The sequence below is a fragment of the Hyla sarda genome, chromosome 2, assembly GCF_029499605.1.
Source record: "Hyla sarda isolate aHylSar1 chromosome 2, aHylSar1.hap1, whole genome shotgun sequence".
In the NCBI taxonomy this organism is placed as follows: domain Eukaryota; kingdom Metazoa; phylum Chordata; class Amphibia; order Anura; family Hylidae; genus Hyla; species Hyla sarda.
The window spans coordinates 173147444-173165153 of record NC_079190.1 but is presented as its reverse complement, the minus strand read 5'-3'; the positions used below and the strand labels follow the sequence as shown (position 1 = coordinate 173165153).

At 40.8% G+C, this 17710-nt stretch overlaps 1 protein-coding gene across 6 annotated transcripts in view; it reads right to left on the bottom strand.

Annotated features, from left to right (window-relative positions):
- Nucleotides 1-4083: 4083 nt before the first annotated feature.
- The window catches only part of NAXD (NAD(P)HX dehydratase), a 95571-nt gene continuing 81944 nt past the window's right edge, over nt 4084-17710 (bottom strand). For 3 of the 6 annotated variants that reach the window (XM_056555751.1, XM_056555749.1, XM_056555750.1), the window contains exons 4-11: nt 16535-16580; nt 16148-16236; nt 15954-16062; nt 15408-15458; nt 15226-15330; nt 9632-9752; nt 7321-7441; nt 4084-4936 (exon numbers count right to left, since the gene is read on the bottom strand). In XM_056555751.1, coding sequence (XP_056411726.1) covers nt 4786-4936; nt 7321-7441; nt 9632-9752; nt 15226-15330; nt 15408-15458; nt 15954-16062; nt 16148-16236; nt 16535-16580 — 793 coding nt within the window. In that variant the 3' untranslated portion in view covers nt 4084-4785. The remainder of the gene's footprint in view (nt 4937-7320; nt 7442-9631; nt 9753-15225; nt 15331-15407; nt 15459-15953; nt 16063-16147; nt 16237-16534; nt 16581-17710) is intronic. The other 3 variants (XM_056555753.1, XM_056555752.1, XM_056555755.1) reach the window with 2 other exon arrangements.

Sequence of the window (17710 nt, the reverse complement as noted above, 5' to 3'; positions counted from 1 at the left end):
TTACATGTCACTTGTCATTACAGTAGCATACCATTTTTAATGTGCACTATTAAACGCTAAGTTTTATCAGACATTGTTTTTCCTGGAGATGGATCCATCTTTTTCCATTTGTCTGCATCTACCAGGTTCCCTGCATCCGTGGCTCTGGACTTTACTACTAGTGCCTGTGGTGCATGAAGACTCTGAGCTGATCTACAACTATTCCTATCGTGTACTGAATGCCAACTTATACTACAGCAAACCCACTATGTTTGTAGGACTATATGTAGTCTCTACAAGTAAAAGCATATGGTCCAACTTCAGCACAAACTTTTAAAGTCTTACGGGGAAGTTTGATCAAACTAGTCAGAAATAGACTGTCTTCAGTCCATTAACACCTTAAGGACCCAGCCATTTTACACCTTAGGACCAGAGCGTTTTTTGAACATATGACCACTGTCACCTTAAACATTAATAACTCTGGAATGCTTTTAGTTATCATTCTGATTCCGAGATTGTTTTTTCGTGACATACTCTACTTTAACATGGTGGTAAATTTTTGTGGTACCTTGCATCCTTTCTTGGTGAAAAATCCCAAAATTTGATGAAAAAAATTGAAAATTTAGCATTTTTCTAACTTTGAAGCTCTCTGCTTGTAAGGAAAATGGATATTCCAAATAATTATTATTTTTGATTCACATTTACAATATGTCTACTTTATGTTTGCATCATAAAATTGACGTGTTTTTACTTTTGGAAGACATCAGAGGGATTCAAAGTTCAGCAGCAATTTTCCAATTTTTCACAAAATTTTCAAATTCACTATTTTTCAGGGACCAGTTCAGTTTTGAAGTAGATTTGAAGGGTCTTCATATTAGAAATACCCCATAAAAGACCCCATTATAAAAACTGCACCCCCCCCAAAGTATTCAAAATGACATTCAGTCAGCATTTTAACCCTTTAGGCGTTTCACAGGAATAGCAGCAAAGGAAAGGAGAAAATTCACAATCTTCATTTTTTACACTTGCATGTTCTTGTAGACCCAATTTTTTAATTTTTACAAGGGGTAAAAGGAGAAAATGTATACTTCTATTTGTAGCCCAATTTCTCTCGAGTAAGAACATACCTCATATGTCTATGTAAAGTGTTCGACAGGTGCAGTAGAGGGCTCAGAAGCAAAGGAGCGACAAGGGGATTTTGGACAGTACGTTTTTCTGAAATGGTTTTTGGGGTTCATGTTGTATTTAGGAAGGTGCCAGAACAGCAAAAAATCCCCACATGGCATACCATTTTGGAAACTAGACCCCTTGAGGAACGTAACGAAGAATTAAGTGAGCCTTAATACCACACAGGGATTTCACGACTTTTGCATATGTAAAAAAAAAAAATTTTTTTTCACTAAAATGTGTTTCCCCCCAAATTTGCCATTTTTGCAAGGGTTAATAGAAGAAAATACCCCCCAAAATTTGTAACCATCTCTTTTGAGTATGGAGGTACCCCATAACTTAACCTGAAGTGCACTACGGCGACCTACAATGCTCAGAAGGGAAGGAGTCATATTTGGCTTTTTGAGAGCAAATTTTGGTCGGGGGCATGTCACATTTAGGAAGCCCCTATGGTGCCAGAACAGCAAAAAAAAAAAAAACACATGGCGTACCATTTTGGAAACTAGATCCCTTGAGGAACGTAACAAGGAATTAAGTGAGCCTTAATACCCCACAGGGGTTTCACAACTTGTGCATATGTAAAAAAAAATAAAAAATAAAATTTCACTAAAATGTGTTTTTACCCCCAAATTTCTCATTTTTGCAAGGGTTAATAGCAGAAAATACCCCCCAAAATTTGTAACTCCATTTCTTCTGAATATGGAAATACCCCCTGTGTGGACGTCAAGTGCCCTGCGGTCGAACTACAATGCTCAGAAGAGGAGGAGCGCCATTGAGCTTTTGAAGAGGGAATTTGTTTGGAATGGTAGTCAGGGGCCATGTGCGTTTACAAAGCCCCCCGTGGTGCCAGAACAGTGGACCCCCCCATTACCCCATTTTGGAAACTACACCCCTCACAGAATTTAATAAGGGGTGCAGTGAGTATTTACACCCCACTGGCGTTTGACAGATCTTTGGAACAGTGGGCTGAGCAAATGAAAAATTAAATTTTTCATTTTCACGGACCACTGTTCCAAAAGTCTGTCAGACACCTGTGGGGCGTAAATGCTCACTGCACCCCTTATTACATTACGTGAGGGGTGAAGTTTCCAAAATGGGGTCACATGTTGGGGGGTCCTATGGGGGCTTTGTAAACACACGTGGCCTTCAATTCCGGACACATTTTCTCTTCAAAATCCCAATGGCGCTCCCTCTCTTCTGAGCATTGTAGTTCCCCGCCGAGCACTTTACATCCACCTTTGGCGAATTTTCTTACTCAGAAGAAATGGGGTTACAAATTTTAGGGGGGCTTTTTTTTCCTATTTTCCCTTGTGACAATGAAAAATTTAGGGTAACACCAGCATTTTAGTGAAAAAAAATTGACACATTTTCGTTAAAGTTGGATGGGAAAATGAAAATAACACCTGTGGGGGTGTTAAGGCTCACTATACCCCTTGTTACATTCTGTGAGGGGTGTAGTTTCCAGAATGGGGTCACTTGTCAGTATTTATTTTTTTGCGTTTATGTCAGAACCGCTGTAAAATCACCAATTTAGGCTTCAAATGTACATAGTGCGCTCTCACTCTTGAGCCTTGTTATGCGCCCGCAGATCATTTTACGCCCACATCTGGGGTATTTCCGTACTCAGGAGAAATTGCGTTACAAATTTTTTTTTTTTTCCTTTTACCTCTTGTGAAAATAAAAAGTAAAGGGCAACACCAGGGGGAGGGGGGGGGGGGCAAACCTCCAGCTGTTTCAAAACTACAACTTCCAGCATGTACTGACAGACCATGCAGGCTGGGAGTTGTACTTTTGCAACAGCTGGAGGCACACTGGTTGGAAAACCTTCAGTTAGGTTCTGTTATCTAACAATATTTTCCCACCAGTGTGCCTCCAGCTGTTGCAAAACTACAACTCCCAGCATGTACTGATCACCGAAGGGCATGCTGGGAGATGGTTATGCAACAGCTGGAGGGATCACAACTACAACCCCCAGCATGCTGGGATTTGCAGTTTTGCATCATCTGGAGAGCTACAGTATAGAGACTACTGCAAACTGTGGTATTTGTAGTTTTGCAGCATCTGGAGGGCCAGCTTGCCCAGACAGCAAACAGTTGTGTTGGCATGCTAGGAGTTGTAGTTTTGCAAGATCTGGAGGGCTATAGTTCAGAGACTACCATATAGGGTCTCAAACTGTAGTCCTCCAGCTGTTGCAAAACTACAACTCCCAGCATGCCCAAACAGCTGTCTGGGCATGCTGGGAGTTGTAGTTTTGCAACAGCTGGAGTTCTACAGTATAGAGACCACTATATAGTGGTCTCGGACTGCAGCCCTCCAGATGTTGCTAGGCAACTTACCGGCTTCCGTCGGATCCAGGGAGCCTGCTGCACAACATTGCTGCCCGCCTATCTCCGATGCCGATCGTCGCTCCGCTGCCTCCGCAGATTGGTAAGTGGACTCCGGCGCCGGTCCTCTGTCGTTTCCCCGTTCTGCCCCGCCTATTGTGGGTGGGCAGGACGGGGTAAACGAAAGTTAACCCCCCCTGATCTGCTATTGGTGGTCGCGTCTAGACCACCAACAGCAGGGATAGGAGGGGTGGCACCCCTGCCACCTCACTCCTATCTCTTCAGGGGCATTGTGGGTGTCTTAGACACCCGCGATCCCCCTTATATTCCGGGTCACCATAGACACCGGGGCACCGGAATCGCGCATATCGCAAGTGTGAATTCACTTGCGATTTGCGCCGATCGTCGACATGGGGGGGGGGGCGGGTTGGGGTTGTTGGGGGTGGGGTGTCTGATGAAAAATTGAGTGTTGTCACGTTCCTAAACGTGTCCATTACTGTCTGACAGGTAAGTACTAAAAGCAACTGATGATTAATAACCCCTTTAAGCTCAATGGGCCCTCCTCAAAATAAATTGTCAAAGTTTTTTTTGGGTAGCAGCAATGGACTAATACAGTAAAATCATTTAAAGTCTCATTTAATGAAAAATAGTCCAAAATGAAAGGATATTTATTTTACTTTCATTTGAAACAACTTACCTAAATCTGAGATCTTGCTTAAAAGTAAAAATCACCAAATTAACTTAAGACAATAGAGCCTTTGAATACCTTTATACTACTTTCCTGTGAATATTTTCAAAAATTGCATACAAACTATGATGTACATTAAGATCAATGCATTAAAAGCTCTGACAAAGAACTCATTACAATGAAACCTAACAGCAGGCACTTATCACCAAGGGCGAGCGGGAGTCACTGGACAGTGCTCATCTACACTTAATGCTGTTCATTTCTATAAAGCTTGTTATCACCGTTCAGAACACCAATACTTAACTGAACTAGGCGGGAAGTAACAATCTCATACTAAAGGTAGGTCCAGTGTGTGGCCATGACTGCAAACAAATCTGGGCTCCTTTATTGTGAATGTGCACTTTAACTTCTGCCCTGTAATTCTAATTTTTATTTTTGGTACAGCGATAAACAAACCTGGAATTTGGGTTTTTTCCTCTTCTGCCGCTCTCCCCCCCCCCCCCCCCCCCCAGGAAAAAGGAAAATAAGTGTTGCATGTTGTTCATACTGCTACTGCACAGGAACAAGTGTCTTTTGTGCATTATAGTGTTAGTCTATGAATAAAGCAGTCATTCACAATATGCTGTATCAGGTTTCAAAGAGCTTGCTAAAAGCTGTTCCAACTTCTGAGATCATGTCTGTTGTAGTCATAGATCGGCCATATTTCTGAAATGCTTGAAGATTGCATTGCCTTGTAAGAGAACAGGCTCCAAATGCTGCCACCACAAAAGGATTTTGACTGCAATAGAGTACAAAGGGTTAAAATGAACACCATGTTCACATTCAGGTCTGAAAATATAACAGGTAAAAAGGGATAGAAACAAATCAGAACTTTTAGTCACATGGAGGTTTACAGCATATATTCTGGAACATATTACAGACTACAGCATATTCCTTGGGAATTGGCATTAGAGATACAGAATTAAATCAGTAAATTGGGCTAAATCACCATCTACTGTCTAAAAGTGGAGATTTATCATTGGCTGAAGTTTGTCGCAAAAATTTTGCACAATTTCTAAATAGACAACTCTGGCAAAAGTGTATATAAAATGGAGTACTTCTTTCTTGACTAGGCAGTGGACAAGATTTATTAACTGCGTCTTTTAAAAAGGCGCAAAAATAATGCGCAAACGTTAAAAAAAAAACAAAAAAAAACACCATAGCAAAAGCCATAGCTTCGAGAAAGGACATCCTACAGCAAGTTCTGATGTGTTTTTTTATTTTTTGCACCATTTTGATAAATTTGGTGCACAGAAGCCAAAAAAAAAAAAGGCTGGGAAGTGGCTGAACACAGACACACTGATAAATCTCCCCCCTAAGTGTCTGTCCTTGGAATTTCTGCAATGTATATTACCCTGAATATCTTTCAGCTCAGAAGAATGCCAGAATAAGTGGCAAAAGTAAAAGGGTTATTAAGAATTAGAAAAACATACCTTCAGGTTGTGTGAGGTATTGCAGCTCAGTTCCATTGAAGTGAATGGAGCCAAGTTAGAATACCACACACCACCTGGGGACAGCGGTCGTGCTGTTTTTTAAAGAATTTAGATTCATTTGTCTAAAAAGTTAAAATAGCATGATTATTTGTCATATAATTCTTATTAGCTCAAAGTACCATCTAAAATATAGGGCAAATGTAACATTTTCTAACCATAAAACTGTCAGCATATGCCAGGACAGACCAGCTGAACACAGTCAACTATAAGTTGTGCCACTTTCAGAATGCTTTGGGGAAAAGTGCCAAAATATTGTGTTATGTTTATTTTCAGTGCTCATTCACACCTCTATGTAACCTATATATTTAGTGTCAAACACTGAATCAGAGTAGGTCAGAGGAAAGCGGGAGAGTCTGCATGGAGATGGTATGTTTCCTCCAAAAACATACTTCAGATGACTGGCATCTATATGTGGCAGACATGGAAATTATGCTGTGTGTCCAACTGCAAACAGAAAGCATGAATGAATAAATAATGAGCAACACTTTGAACTGTATATGGCCACCTAGGAAAGGGAACGTCTTCTAGTGTCAAGTGCAGCAACATGACAGTGTAAAACCTAGTAATGTATTTACAGCTCTACGCTAGGAAAGAGCATTTTTTACTCTTATTAACCCCTTAAGGACTCAGCCCATTTTGGCCTGAAATGGGCACTGTCATTAAAATACATTTTGCATATGATACAGCAGATAAAATAAGATTTGTAATTTACTCCCTGTAAAAAGAAAAAGGCTGTCACTTTCATGGCCTTAAAAATATGGCCACTAGGGGGTCTCCCTTCTGGTCCAGACAGCATTCAGTCTGCTCAAAAGCACAGACTTTGGTCTCCTGCTGGACTGGCAGTGAATAGCACTCACTCTCTGCTTGTGTAGGAAACTCTGCTATTCACTGAACAGCATTACACAGCAAGATTGCTGATCCACTGATCTTGCCTGCCTAACCCAGGCTACATCAGTGAGTCAACAATAGGAGGCAGGTACCACAGATGTTTACTTTCACTTCAGATGCCGTCATCAGCAGGTTAAAGGATAAAGATAATCTTAAACTATGGAACTACTTTAAAGGGGAACTCCAGTGAAAACCTTTTTTCTTTTAAATCAACTGGTGGCAGAAAGTTAAACATATTTGTAAATTACTTCTATTAAAAAATCTTAATCCTTCCTGTACTTATTAGCTGCTGAATACTACAGAGGAAATTCTTTTCTTTTTGGAATGGTCTCTGATGACATCACAAGCACAGTTCTCTCTGTTGACGTAATAATAATAATGCTTTATTTATTGTTGTCCTTAGTGGGATTGCATGGTTGCTAAAATGGACAGAGATGTCAGCAGAGAGCACTGTGTTCGTGATGTCATCAGTGTTCCAAAAAGAAAAGAATTTCCTCTGTAGCATTCAGCAGCTAATAAGTACTGGAAGGATTAAGATGTTTTAACAGAAGTAATTTACAAATGTGTTTAACTTTCTGTCACCAGTTGATTTAAAAGAAAAAAAGTTTTCACCGGAGTACCCCTTTAAAAATAAATGTAAAAAAATCAGTGCAAAAACAAAAAAGCTATTTTTTTGCCAGTTATTTGTAAAAACAAATTTTGGAAGATAAATAATAGCAAGTTTTGATTTTACATAACATACCCATTTATTTTTTCTGGTCCAGCAAGAAATGCCCAATGTGCTAAGACGCCAAGAGAACCAGCTAAGATATCGCCCTGTCCTCCACAACGTCGGCTACTACCTTCATGATTGCACACTAAAACTTCAATACAAAAGGAAATTAATTACAATTCTGCTTTAATAAATAATTACAACTAGAATGGTTAAAGCGCACCTGTCGTTTGCAAAAACTTTATGTAATAGATAACATACGTATATTTGTCAAAATATACAGTTAAAAAATGTGTATATTTTTGGGTAAAATAAATGCTGTCTCTGCAGCTATTGCCTGTGTATCTCTATGCAGAGACAAGATACAGGAAGTGAGGACAGGACAAGCAGGGCTCTGTGCAGGCTACTGGCTTGTCAATTATCCTGCTGTGTAAGCCTGGAATATGTCACAGAGCCTCACTGCACAGAGCCCCGCTTGTCCTTAGTGTACAGAGCCCCGCTTGTCCTCAGTGTACAGAGCCCCGCTTGTCCTCAGTGTACAGAGCCCCGCTTGTCCTCAGTGTACAGAGCCCCGCTTGTCCTCAGTGTACAGAGCCCCGCTTGTCCACCCACAATTCCTGTATTTAGAGTCTGCAGAGACACACAGCCAATAGCTGCAGGGACAAGCTAGGATTTTTTTTTAACCAATGTATATTACAAATATATTTGTTATTATCTATATTATATAAAACTTTTGCAAAGGACAAGAACATTTTAATAGAGTCATCTGCGATACATCTAAACAAGGAGCAAGATTAACTAGAATTTGGGGGTTTCAACTATCCAGATTTAAATCTATTAAAATAGCCTCATATTATCTGCAAACACTATTTAGTAAAGCTTGGGCTAGGGTTCCACTGTAACTTTTGGTTGTGAGAACCACAAAAGTTGCAATGAAGATCTAAGGCTCGGTTCACACTACGTTTTAAGCAATGAGGGACCGTATATGGCTGGGTGGAGAGCAAAAACCGGGTGCTCCTGTATCCCCCCAACCGTATACGGTCTGTATGTAATGCATTTCAATAAGACAACCGGAGTCAAACGCTGACTCCAGTTGGCTCATTTTTGCCCCGTATATGGTTCTCTAACCGGACCTAAAACCGCGGTAGACCATGGTTTTAGGTCCGGTGGGAAGACCGTTTACGGGGCATCCGGTTTTCGCTCCCCCCCTGCTGTATAAAGTCCCGTATTGCATTAAAAGAAAAACAGTGTGAACCCTGCCTAACTTAAATTCCCTACAGAGCTCCTAGCAGAAGAAACTTACACTTTTATTGTTTAAAAAATAATAATAATTCAGAAGAATTATTTCAACAAAATGCACACACTGATAAGATAAAATAAGGATATCTTAAGTCATCATAGATAAGTCTCTTCTGCTCTGACCTCTGCTGGTAATAAGAGTACAGAGTAAAAACAATAAGTTATCTGCAAGCATTAGTTTTGTCTATTACTAAAGCCAGTTCTCTCCAGTAAAAAAAATATATAATTACATTTCTACAAATGACTTTTTACCATTTACATATTCTAACAGAGATAACCACACGTTCTATACATTAATGGTAAGCATAAGCTATTCTGCATAATATAATAGCTTAATGTGAGAAGTTATAGCTGTAGTCTTAACTATCAAATGAGACCCAATTCTCTCCACAGCAATGCTACACAGAAATAGGATCTCTCATCTCCCTTTTTCCCTCCAGCAGAGATGGGGTAGGGCCACACATGCTGTATTTTGATGCAAATTTACAACAGCTAAATATGGCATGTGACCTTACCTTACTTAAGTAGTGGAAAATGCTGTTTTGTAATTAATGGCAGTGTCTTAAGTGACATCACAGCCTCTAGTGTATAAAACTAGCTGGCCAGCCGACAGGGGTCACAGCTAGTCTGCATGTGCACCAGAAACAACAGCACAGGCGCAAACTGCACAGACACCTCTCAACGGCACAGATAAATCTCTGTGATGTCATGCAAGTTGTTGGTTTGGCGAAGCGACATGAATCTGGACCAGCTGGCCCAAATCCAGAGGGAGAACAATGAAAGTAATTTCACCTAAACAAACAGCATATTAGAACTCCTTTAGATATATGTGGTACTCATCTGATTTTACCAAGTTGGCTTTGTGGGAAAACCCTGTCAATGGTACACTCACATGTACAAGATCTGCTGCAGATTTCATGCCATGATCAATCAGATCTGCAGCAGATCCTGTACATGTGACTGTACCCTAAACGTTTTTAATTGATACAGTTGTCAGCTATTACAAATGTTACAATATCGTTTTCCCAATATGTGCACAAACCTTTATCACCATCTGAAATTAGGTCCCATTCTCCTTTCTGAACAATGGTTATATTGCCCATTGCTTGGCTAAGCCTTAGTACACTTCCATGCTGATCGCTGCTATCCACTGGCTCAGTGAGCTGGAAATAGAAGAAAAAGTTCCTAAGCATTTATGATTTTCATTTATTTACTCTATAAAGCTACTGTATATATATAAATTATGAAAAACATTTATCCTGGTTCACAGTGATCCCAGGTTTTGGCTCAATGTTTCCTTTATTGCAGAAGAGACAACGACACATCCTGAACTTCTAACTGCATGTACTTAAAGTGTTAGGGGAAGAGCCTATTAAGCATTAAAGGAGATGTCCGATGCGGACTATTCTTATGCTATTCTGCCCAGGCTGCAAAAAAAAAAAAGAGAAAAATGTTCTCTTACCTTCCTATGTTCCCCCGGAGCTCCGCTATAGCTGCTCGGTCAGCTGGGCTGTCTGCTTCCTACTTCCTTTAGCCCAGGACGTCACTCAGTGTTTCAGCCTATCACCGGCCGCAGCGATGTCCCACCTCAGCCGGTAATTGGCTGAAACACCGTGTGACGTCCCGGGCTAAAGGAAGTAGGAAGCAGACAGCCCAGCTGACCGAGCAGCTATAGCGGAGCTCCGGGGGAACGTAGGAAGGTAAGCGAAAGTTTGTTTTCTTTTTTCTTTTTTTTTTTTTTTTTACAGCCGGGCAGGATGGAATAAGAATAGTCTGCACCGAACATCTCCTTTAAAACTCATGGGGTCCCTCCAAAAGAAGAAGCAATTTATTTTTATTTTTTTACAGCAAATAAAGATTTACCATGTGTGCAAGCAGGGAATAAAAATACCCAGTGCAGGTATCTTTTTTATTTTAATAAGCTTTATGAGTCAAATATATAACACTAGTGGTGGCTACAGGTAGTCATAGTGCTACCTTAAATCTGTCTATGCAGAGGATTTTCTATGTAATATATATGAAAATAATCAGCACAAGCTTATGGGCATACTTACTGTATAGAAAAATACTTAAGACGTGGCATTCAATTCAAAATCAGGTCCCCCCATGTTACCTTAGCAGAGGACATAACAGGATGCAGAGAGGAATGCTAGATTTGAGGATGCACATTAGTCAGTCATTACAAAATAACTATCACTCCAAGATGTATAACTTATAGTAGTACGTTTTTTTTCTTTTTTACTAACTGTAATGTCTTTAGCATATTTTGCTCGACATCCCTTGACAGGAAGTTGTGTAGCAATTTCATTGTCAGTGTGGTGTCTTCAGCTCCCAGGCTCCTCCCTCCTGAGGTGTCACATCATGTATCGGGTTCAGCTGAATCCTGTCTAAGTTCAACTTCACCTCTTATTAAAGTCTTTCTGACCAGATCCTGCAGCTTACATCAGCATTTCCATGCGATATATACATATATATATCTTTATTGGGACATTTGCCACAGGCAAAGGAGCCGATGGGATAAATACAGCAGCTGCTACAAATTCAGAACTGAGGGAAATGTGTTCTGAGAATTGTATTACAGATCAACTACTCTACTAGAAACTACACTGACTATCTGAACTGAGAAGAGACAGGTAAAGACCCTCCAAGCAAATGGATTCTTGGTGGTTTCAGAACTGAGGCAATGCAATATGCTTGCGCACCACTTTTAGCATCGGAATACCCCTTTAAAGGGGTACTCAGCTGCTCAGCGTTTGGAACAAACTGTTACGAATGCTGGAGTCGGCACCGAGAGCTCGTGATGTCATAGCCCCGCCCCCTCATTACATCAAACCTGGCCCCCTCAATGAAAGTCTACAGGAGGGGGCGTGACAGCCGTCACGCCCCCTCCCATAAACTTGCATTGAGGGAACGGGGCAATGACATCACAAGCTCCCAGTGCTCTCTCCAGCGTTCTGAACAGTTTGTTCCAAACGCTGAGCAGCGGAATATCCCTTTAAGACCACCTGCCTCATATTGTGAAAGGCTTTCCTGCCTAAAAGGCTTTAACCCATTGAGGCATGGGCTGCACAAAATCTGACGGTGTTCTGTGGTATCTGGCCCAAGATCCTATTAGAAAAGATCCCCAGGAAATAGTGACAAGTATTTATAAACATTTTATATATATATAGTATTATCATGTACTGTTTATTACAGTATTTCTAACTACTTGTCCTGTCTAGAAGGTAATGAGGATGATAAAAATGGTCACTGTCACATTAATACACGTAAAACTTGACCTGGCACAGACCAGGATGGGCTGCATCATGACACACAACTCAAGACCAACATAATCTGTGTGTCCCTGTCAGTTATCAGCAGATGAGATTTTATTACACCAGGAATAATGTAGCAATATCACCTTAGCTATGCAGCCCCACAGATAGCAAGCTGTGATGCACTGTGTGCTCTGACACCTTTCTATCATAGCCAACACTGACATTACAACAATTTGTGCAACAGTAACTCTTATGTGGGATGAGATGGGTTGGCCTTGATTTCCCTTGTAGATCAATAAGCCTTGAGCACAATGACCTGATCAGCTTTTATGAGGAGGTGAGCAACAGACTGGACCAGGGGCAATCGCTGGATGTCATATATCTGTATTTTTTCAAAGAATTTGATACGGTTCCACATAAACGGTTGGTGCATAAAATGAGAAGGATGGGGCTGGGGGAGAATGTGTGTAAGTGGGTAAGTAACTGGCTCAGTGATAGGAAACAGAGGGTGGTTATTAATGGTACTTTTTCTGATTGGCTGCTACTAGTGGGGTACCACAGGGGTCAGTCTTGGGTCCTGTCCTATTTAATATATTCATAAATGACCTTGTAGAGGGGTTTAATAGTAAAGTAGCAATCTTTGAAGATGATACTAAACTCTGTAAAGCGGTAAACACAATAGAGGACAGGGCACTGTTACAAATAGATCTGGATAGGTTGGAGGCATGGACTGGGAAGTGGCAGATGAGGTTCAACACTGATAAATGTAAGGTAATGCACATGGGGAGCAAAAATCTGGCCTGGGATTATGTATTAAATGGGAGCACACTAGCAACGACTGACGTGGAAAAGGACTTAGGAGTCTTAGTTAACAGTAAATTTATCTGTAGTGACCAGTGTCGGGCAGCTGCCAAGGCAAATAAAATCATGGGGTGCATCAATAGGGGCATAGATGCCCACAACAAGGAAATAATTCTACCGCTGTACAAATCACTAGTCAGTCCACATATAGAATACTGTGTACAGTACTGGGCACCAGTGTACAAGAAAGATATAGTGGAGCTGGAGAGGGTTCAAAGACGGGCAACCAGGGTAATACGGGGAATGGGAGGACTACAGTACCCAGAAAGATTATCAGAATTAGGGTTATTTAGTTTAGAAAAAAGAAGGCTTAGGGGAGACCTAATAACTATGTATAAATATATCAGGGGACAGTACAGAGATCTCTCCCATGATCTATTTATACCCAGGACTGTATCTATAACAAGGGGGCATCCTCTACGTCTAGAGGAAAGAAGGTTTCTACACCAGCACAGACGGGGGTTCTTTACTGTAAGAGCAGTGAGACTGTGGAATTCTCTCCCGGAGGAGGTGGTCATGGGGAACTCTGTAAAAGAATTTAAAAGGGGTCTGGATGCATTTTTTGGAGAGTAAGAACATTGCTGGTTATGTATATTAGATTTATAGGGACAGAACGCTGATCCAGGGATTTATTCTGATGCCATATTTGGCGATCGCCGCGGCTGGCTATTAACTCTTTAGATCACCGTTGTCAAAGCTGACAGCGGTGTCTAAAGGATCCTGTGAATGCTCCCTGGTGGGCTAGTGGGATGGATCATCCCACCGCAGCGCGATCGCGGACGATGCACTGTGGAGGTAGCCGGAGGGCTTACCTCTGCTTCCTGCTGTCCTGTGGCTCTGTCAGTGATAGAGCCTGGCTGGACTAGACTCTATCACTGGATCACAGAGCAATGGAGTTCAATAGGACTTTAATCTTCTGTCTGAGGAATCTAATGATTCCTCCTAAAAGTGTATTTAAAAAAAAAAAAAAAGTTTAAATAAAAGTTTTAAAGACACACATATATTAAAAGTTCAAATCACCCCCTATTCCTATATAAAAACCATGTAAACATAATAAAAATCAACATATTTGGTATCACTGCATGAGTAAAAATCGCAATTAGAGATGAGCGAACTTACAGTAAATTCGATTCGTCACAAACTTCTCAGCTCGGCAGTTGATGACTTATCCTGCATAAATTAGTTCAGCTTTCAGGTGCTCCGGTGGGCTGGAAAAGGTGGATACAGTCCTAGGATACTCTTTCCTAGGACTGTATCCACCTTTTCCAGCCCACCGAAGCACCTGAAAGCTGAACTAATTTATGCAGGATAAGTCATCAACTGCCGAGCCGAGAAGTTCGTGACTAATCGAATTTACTGTAAGTTCGCTCATCTCTAATCGCAGTATATCGCTTTTGAGACAGGCACACATATATTGCGATATATCGTATCGTCATACGTGTATTGCGATACGTATTGTATCGCCAGATTCTTGCCAATTCACACCCCTATATGTTATGGATCATTAGTGTATCATTTTCATTGACTAGGTAGAGATTTTGTGTAAGAAACTAAGCAAATGCTGCCAGGAGAGGCAGGAATTGTGCTTTCAGCATAGTATAGTAACTACTTTTTATATGAAAATACTGAATTACATAAAAGAAAAAAAATATTCATTTATTTATATCTACTAGGGCCCAGTAATGTGGTGAATTCTAATTCAACAACTAAAAATGTACGTGCACCTTTTCTTTGTATGCTTTATGGTCTATATGCATTTCAAATGTAATATAAGGCTTAACTTTGTACAGTGGTCCCTCAACATACGATGGTAATTCGTTCCAAATGACCCATTGTTTGTCGAATCCATCGTATGTTGAGGGATCCGTGCAATGTAAAAAGTGCATTAAATACTCACCTGTCCCCACCGCTCCGAACCGCGTCCTCACCACTCCCGATGGTCTCCCAGGGGCTCCTGATGCTGTCCTCGTCCTCCGGCGTCTTCCGCATCTTCACCGGAGTCAGAGCCTCGCTCTCCGGTGACGTTATTACGTTAGTGCGCCGGGACGGCGTGCGCAGCTACGTAATAATGACGCCGGAAAGCAAGGCCCGGACCCCGGAGCAGCAGGGATAGGTAAGTGATCCTGCTGGGGCACATTTCACTGCTACACGACAGCAGCTTAAGCATTTTGCGCTGTCGGATAGCAGTTAATGCGATGGCCCCGACATATAAAAGCATTGTATGTTGATGCTGACATCGACATGCGATGGCCTCTGAGAGGCCATTGTATGTTGATTTGATCATATGTCGGGGCCATCGCAAGTTTGGGGGGGGGGGGTTACTGTATATCTGTCTTTTGGAATAAATACATATAACAGCAGTGCAAATATAGATGAATATGCTAGTCAGCACATTTTGTGGCTCTGCAAACATATTTGGCTAAATAATAAATCAAATCTATAGTGTATTATGGAGCTCACTAATCTATTTTTATTATATATATATATATCAAGAAGCAGCTTGTTTATAAATATTTACCACAGCTTCATACAGCCGACTAAACTCCATGAAATTCGGGGTAAGCACAGCCCTTTGATAGCCTTGAATAACAGAAGGTTGTTGTGCAATAAGCCAAAGACCATCCTAAAATATAAGGTAATATTTGTTAAGTGTCATTTCCTGAAATCACCCTCCCCCCCAATCAAAGCAGCATTACTCACCGCATCTATAACTAGAGGAATACCTTTTGCTTTGGCTTTTTCAATGATACCCTAGGAATGAAAAATGTTTTTAGAAGAATAATACATGGATTTTGAATGAGTAAGTGTACTTAAATCTTTGACATATAAGAGACATGTCAAAAATTTTGACCAGTTGGGGCCTGGGTTGATCAACAGAACAGAACAAGCCAAGAAAGGTGCCAAGCTTAGTACTTACCATTTCCTCGCTGCCAGAGACAAATTGCATAGAAAGTCTTTGGAGCCCATCTTCTGCAAAGAGGAGACAAGCACTCGGCTGAGTGCTTCCCCCGACTCATAGCAAATCAAACCAAATCCCAACCGATCAAAACTTTTAACACTTTAAATGGGTGGTCCTGTGAACAACAGCAGATCTCTCTTCAGTGTCTCCAGCATTTCTATAAAGAATGAATGTCGCGTGTGCCATCTGCAGCACAAGCTCATCTCAGAGAGACCCTATCAGAAGACCCTATCCATTGTTTTTCACCAGACCAGCCTATAATTCTATGTTCCCTATAACATTGTTACCTTTGCGGTGTCCAGTATGGAATCACTTCTTCCTAAACCTGGTCCTATTACTAGAGTGTGTAATCTTGGAAGCCATTTATCAATCTCATGTAAAGCGCTGGGATGATCCCTGTGTGAGTAAAAATGGTGACTGTACAGAGACCACATCAAAAGCGATCCATTATTAACAGTACTAATATAAGATGGACACTTACAGGACTGGGTGTACAATCAGCTCCGGACTGTATGACTTTATCACGGTGGCTGAATCTTTGGTACAAAATACATGGGACAAATCTGCACCCTAAGTAAAGTAATGTACAGGAGGTCAGAGAGCAACTTGCTGCCATCAAGAATAAACAGCAGCCAAACAAAATTCATTCATATAAATGCTTTCTTATGAATGGGTGTGTAGAAAAACTCTCATCATATTTTCAGCTGGTAGACCAGCTGTTAAAAAAAATCCTGGCTAAACACCAACATCGCTTGTGTAAAAATTTCAAAATTTTAATTTTTAAACTATGTTTAACAAGGGTGTATGGGCTGTTCTGCACACACCCATTGATTGATGTTCTATTCTTTAAAAATAATAATTTACTTACCACTTTAAGTGCTGAAATAGCTGCAAAGTACGGCGCACCGGTATATCTGGAAAAAATATCAAGGTTTGTTTTAATACTGGAAGATGATAAATAAACAGGTCTCATAGAAAAACAACCTGCAGAAAAAAATCCTCCCCATAGCCTGCCTCTGCTGAATACATGTACAAACGCCTAATAAACAGATTTTGTGAACAGCAAGGGCTCTTTTCTGCTGTTCTACGTTTTATGAGCTTGTGGCCCTTATTCAGAAAGACAATAAAATATATATATATGTATCAGCATTGCTGACAATTATAGCAGTTTAATAGCATACAGTAAAAGTATATAAGAAGTCCATCGGTAGCAATAGGCTCTCAAAACTGCTGACTGCACTGGATGGGTGAGGGGTAAAGCAGTGTAAACTTCAGGATGATCATGGGAGAAGACAGAAGAAATGTTCTACTTTTGCAGACTGTTGTTCTTTTTTAATCTTTGTCAAACTATATCAAGCAAGAACAAACAAACATTCTGCAAATATACCTACCCTGTGTGCTGTCCTTGGCTGTAAAAGTTGCGCACACCTCCTGTTTATGGAATCAGGCACAGATGTGGCAAGTTGACCACCTCTGGCCTAAACAAAACATATGCAAGTTTACAGTATCCTCTTTCTGCTGATAGAAATAAGAGTTTCCATCAGTGCTACCAACCATGGAGAAAGAAAAGCTTAACCCTTTAATGACCCATGATGTGTATTTATACATCATAAGGCCGTTAAGGACACATGGCGCAGGCTGATTTCAGTAGCTGGGGGCCACCAGTTATTAACCATTGAAAGTTGTATTACACATTAGGGATCAACAGATATTGATTTTTTAGGGCCGATACCGATAATCTGACACATTTCAGGCTGATAGCCAAGGCAAGCAAGGTAATTGCCGATACCGATAATGTTCAAAATCGTGAATATTGGCCGATAATATCGGCCAAGCCGATAATCGGTCAATCCCTCTTACACATATACATTAACCCTCTTAAGAACATATACAAATTAGGTATTGTAATCATGCTAACCTAAAGAATCCAAATACAATGTCAGTTTGACCACACTGTGAGCGGCATAAAAGAAGAAACATACACGCGCTGCAGTTTTGCAAATAGGAGAATTTTTATGCTTACCGTAAAATCTCTTTCTCAAAG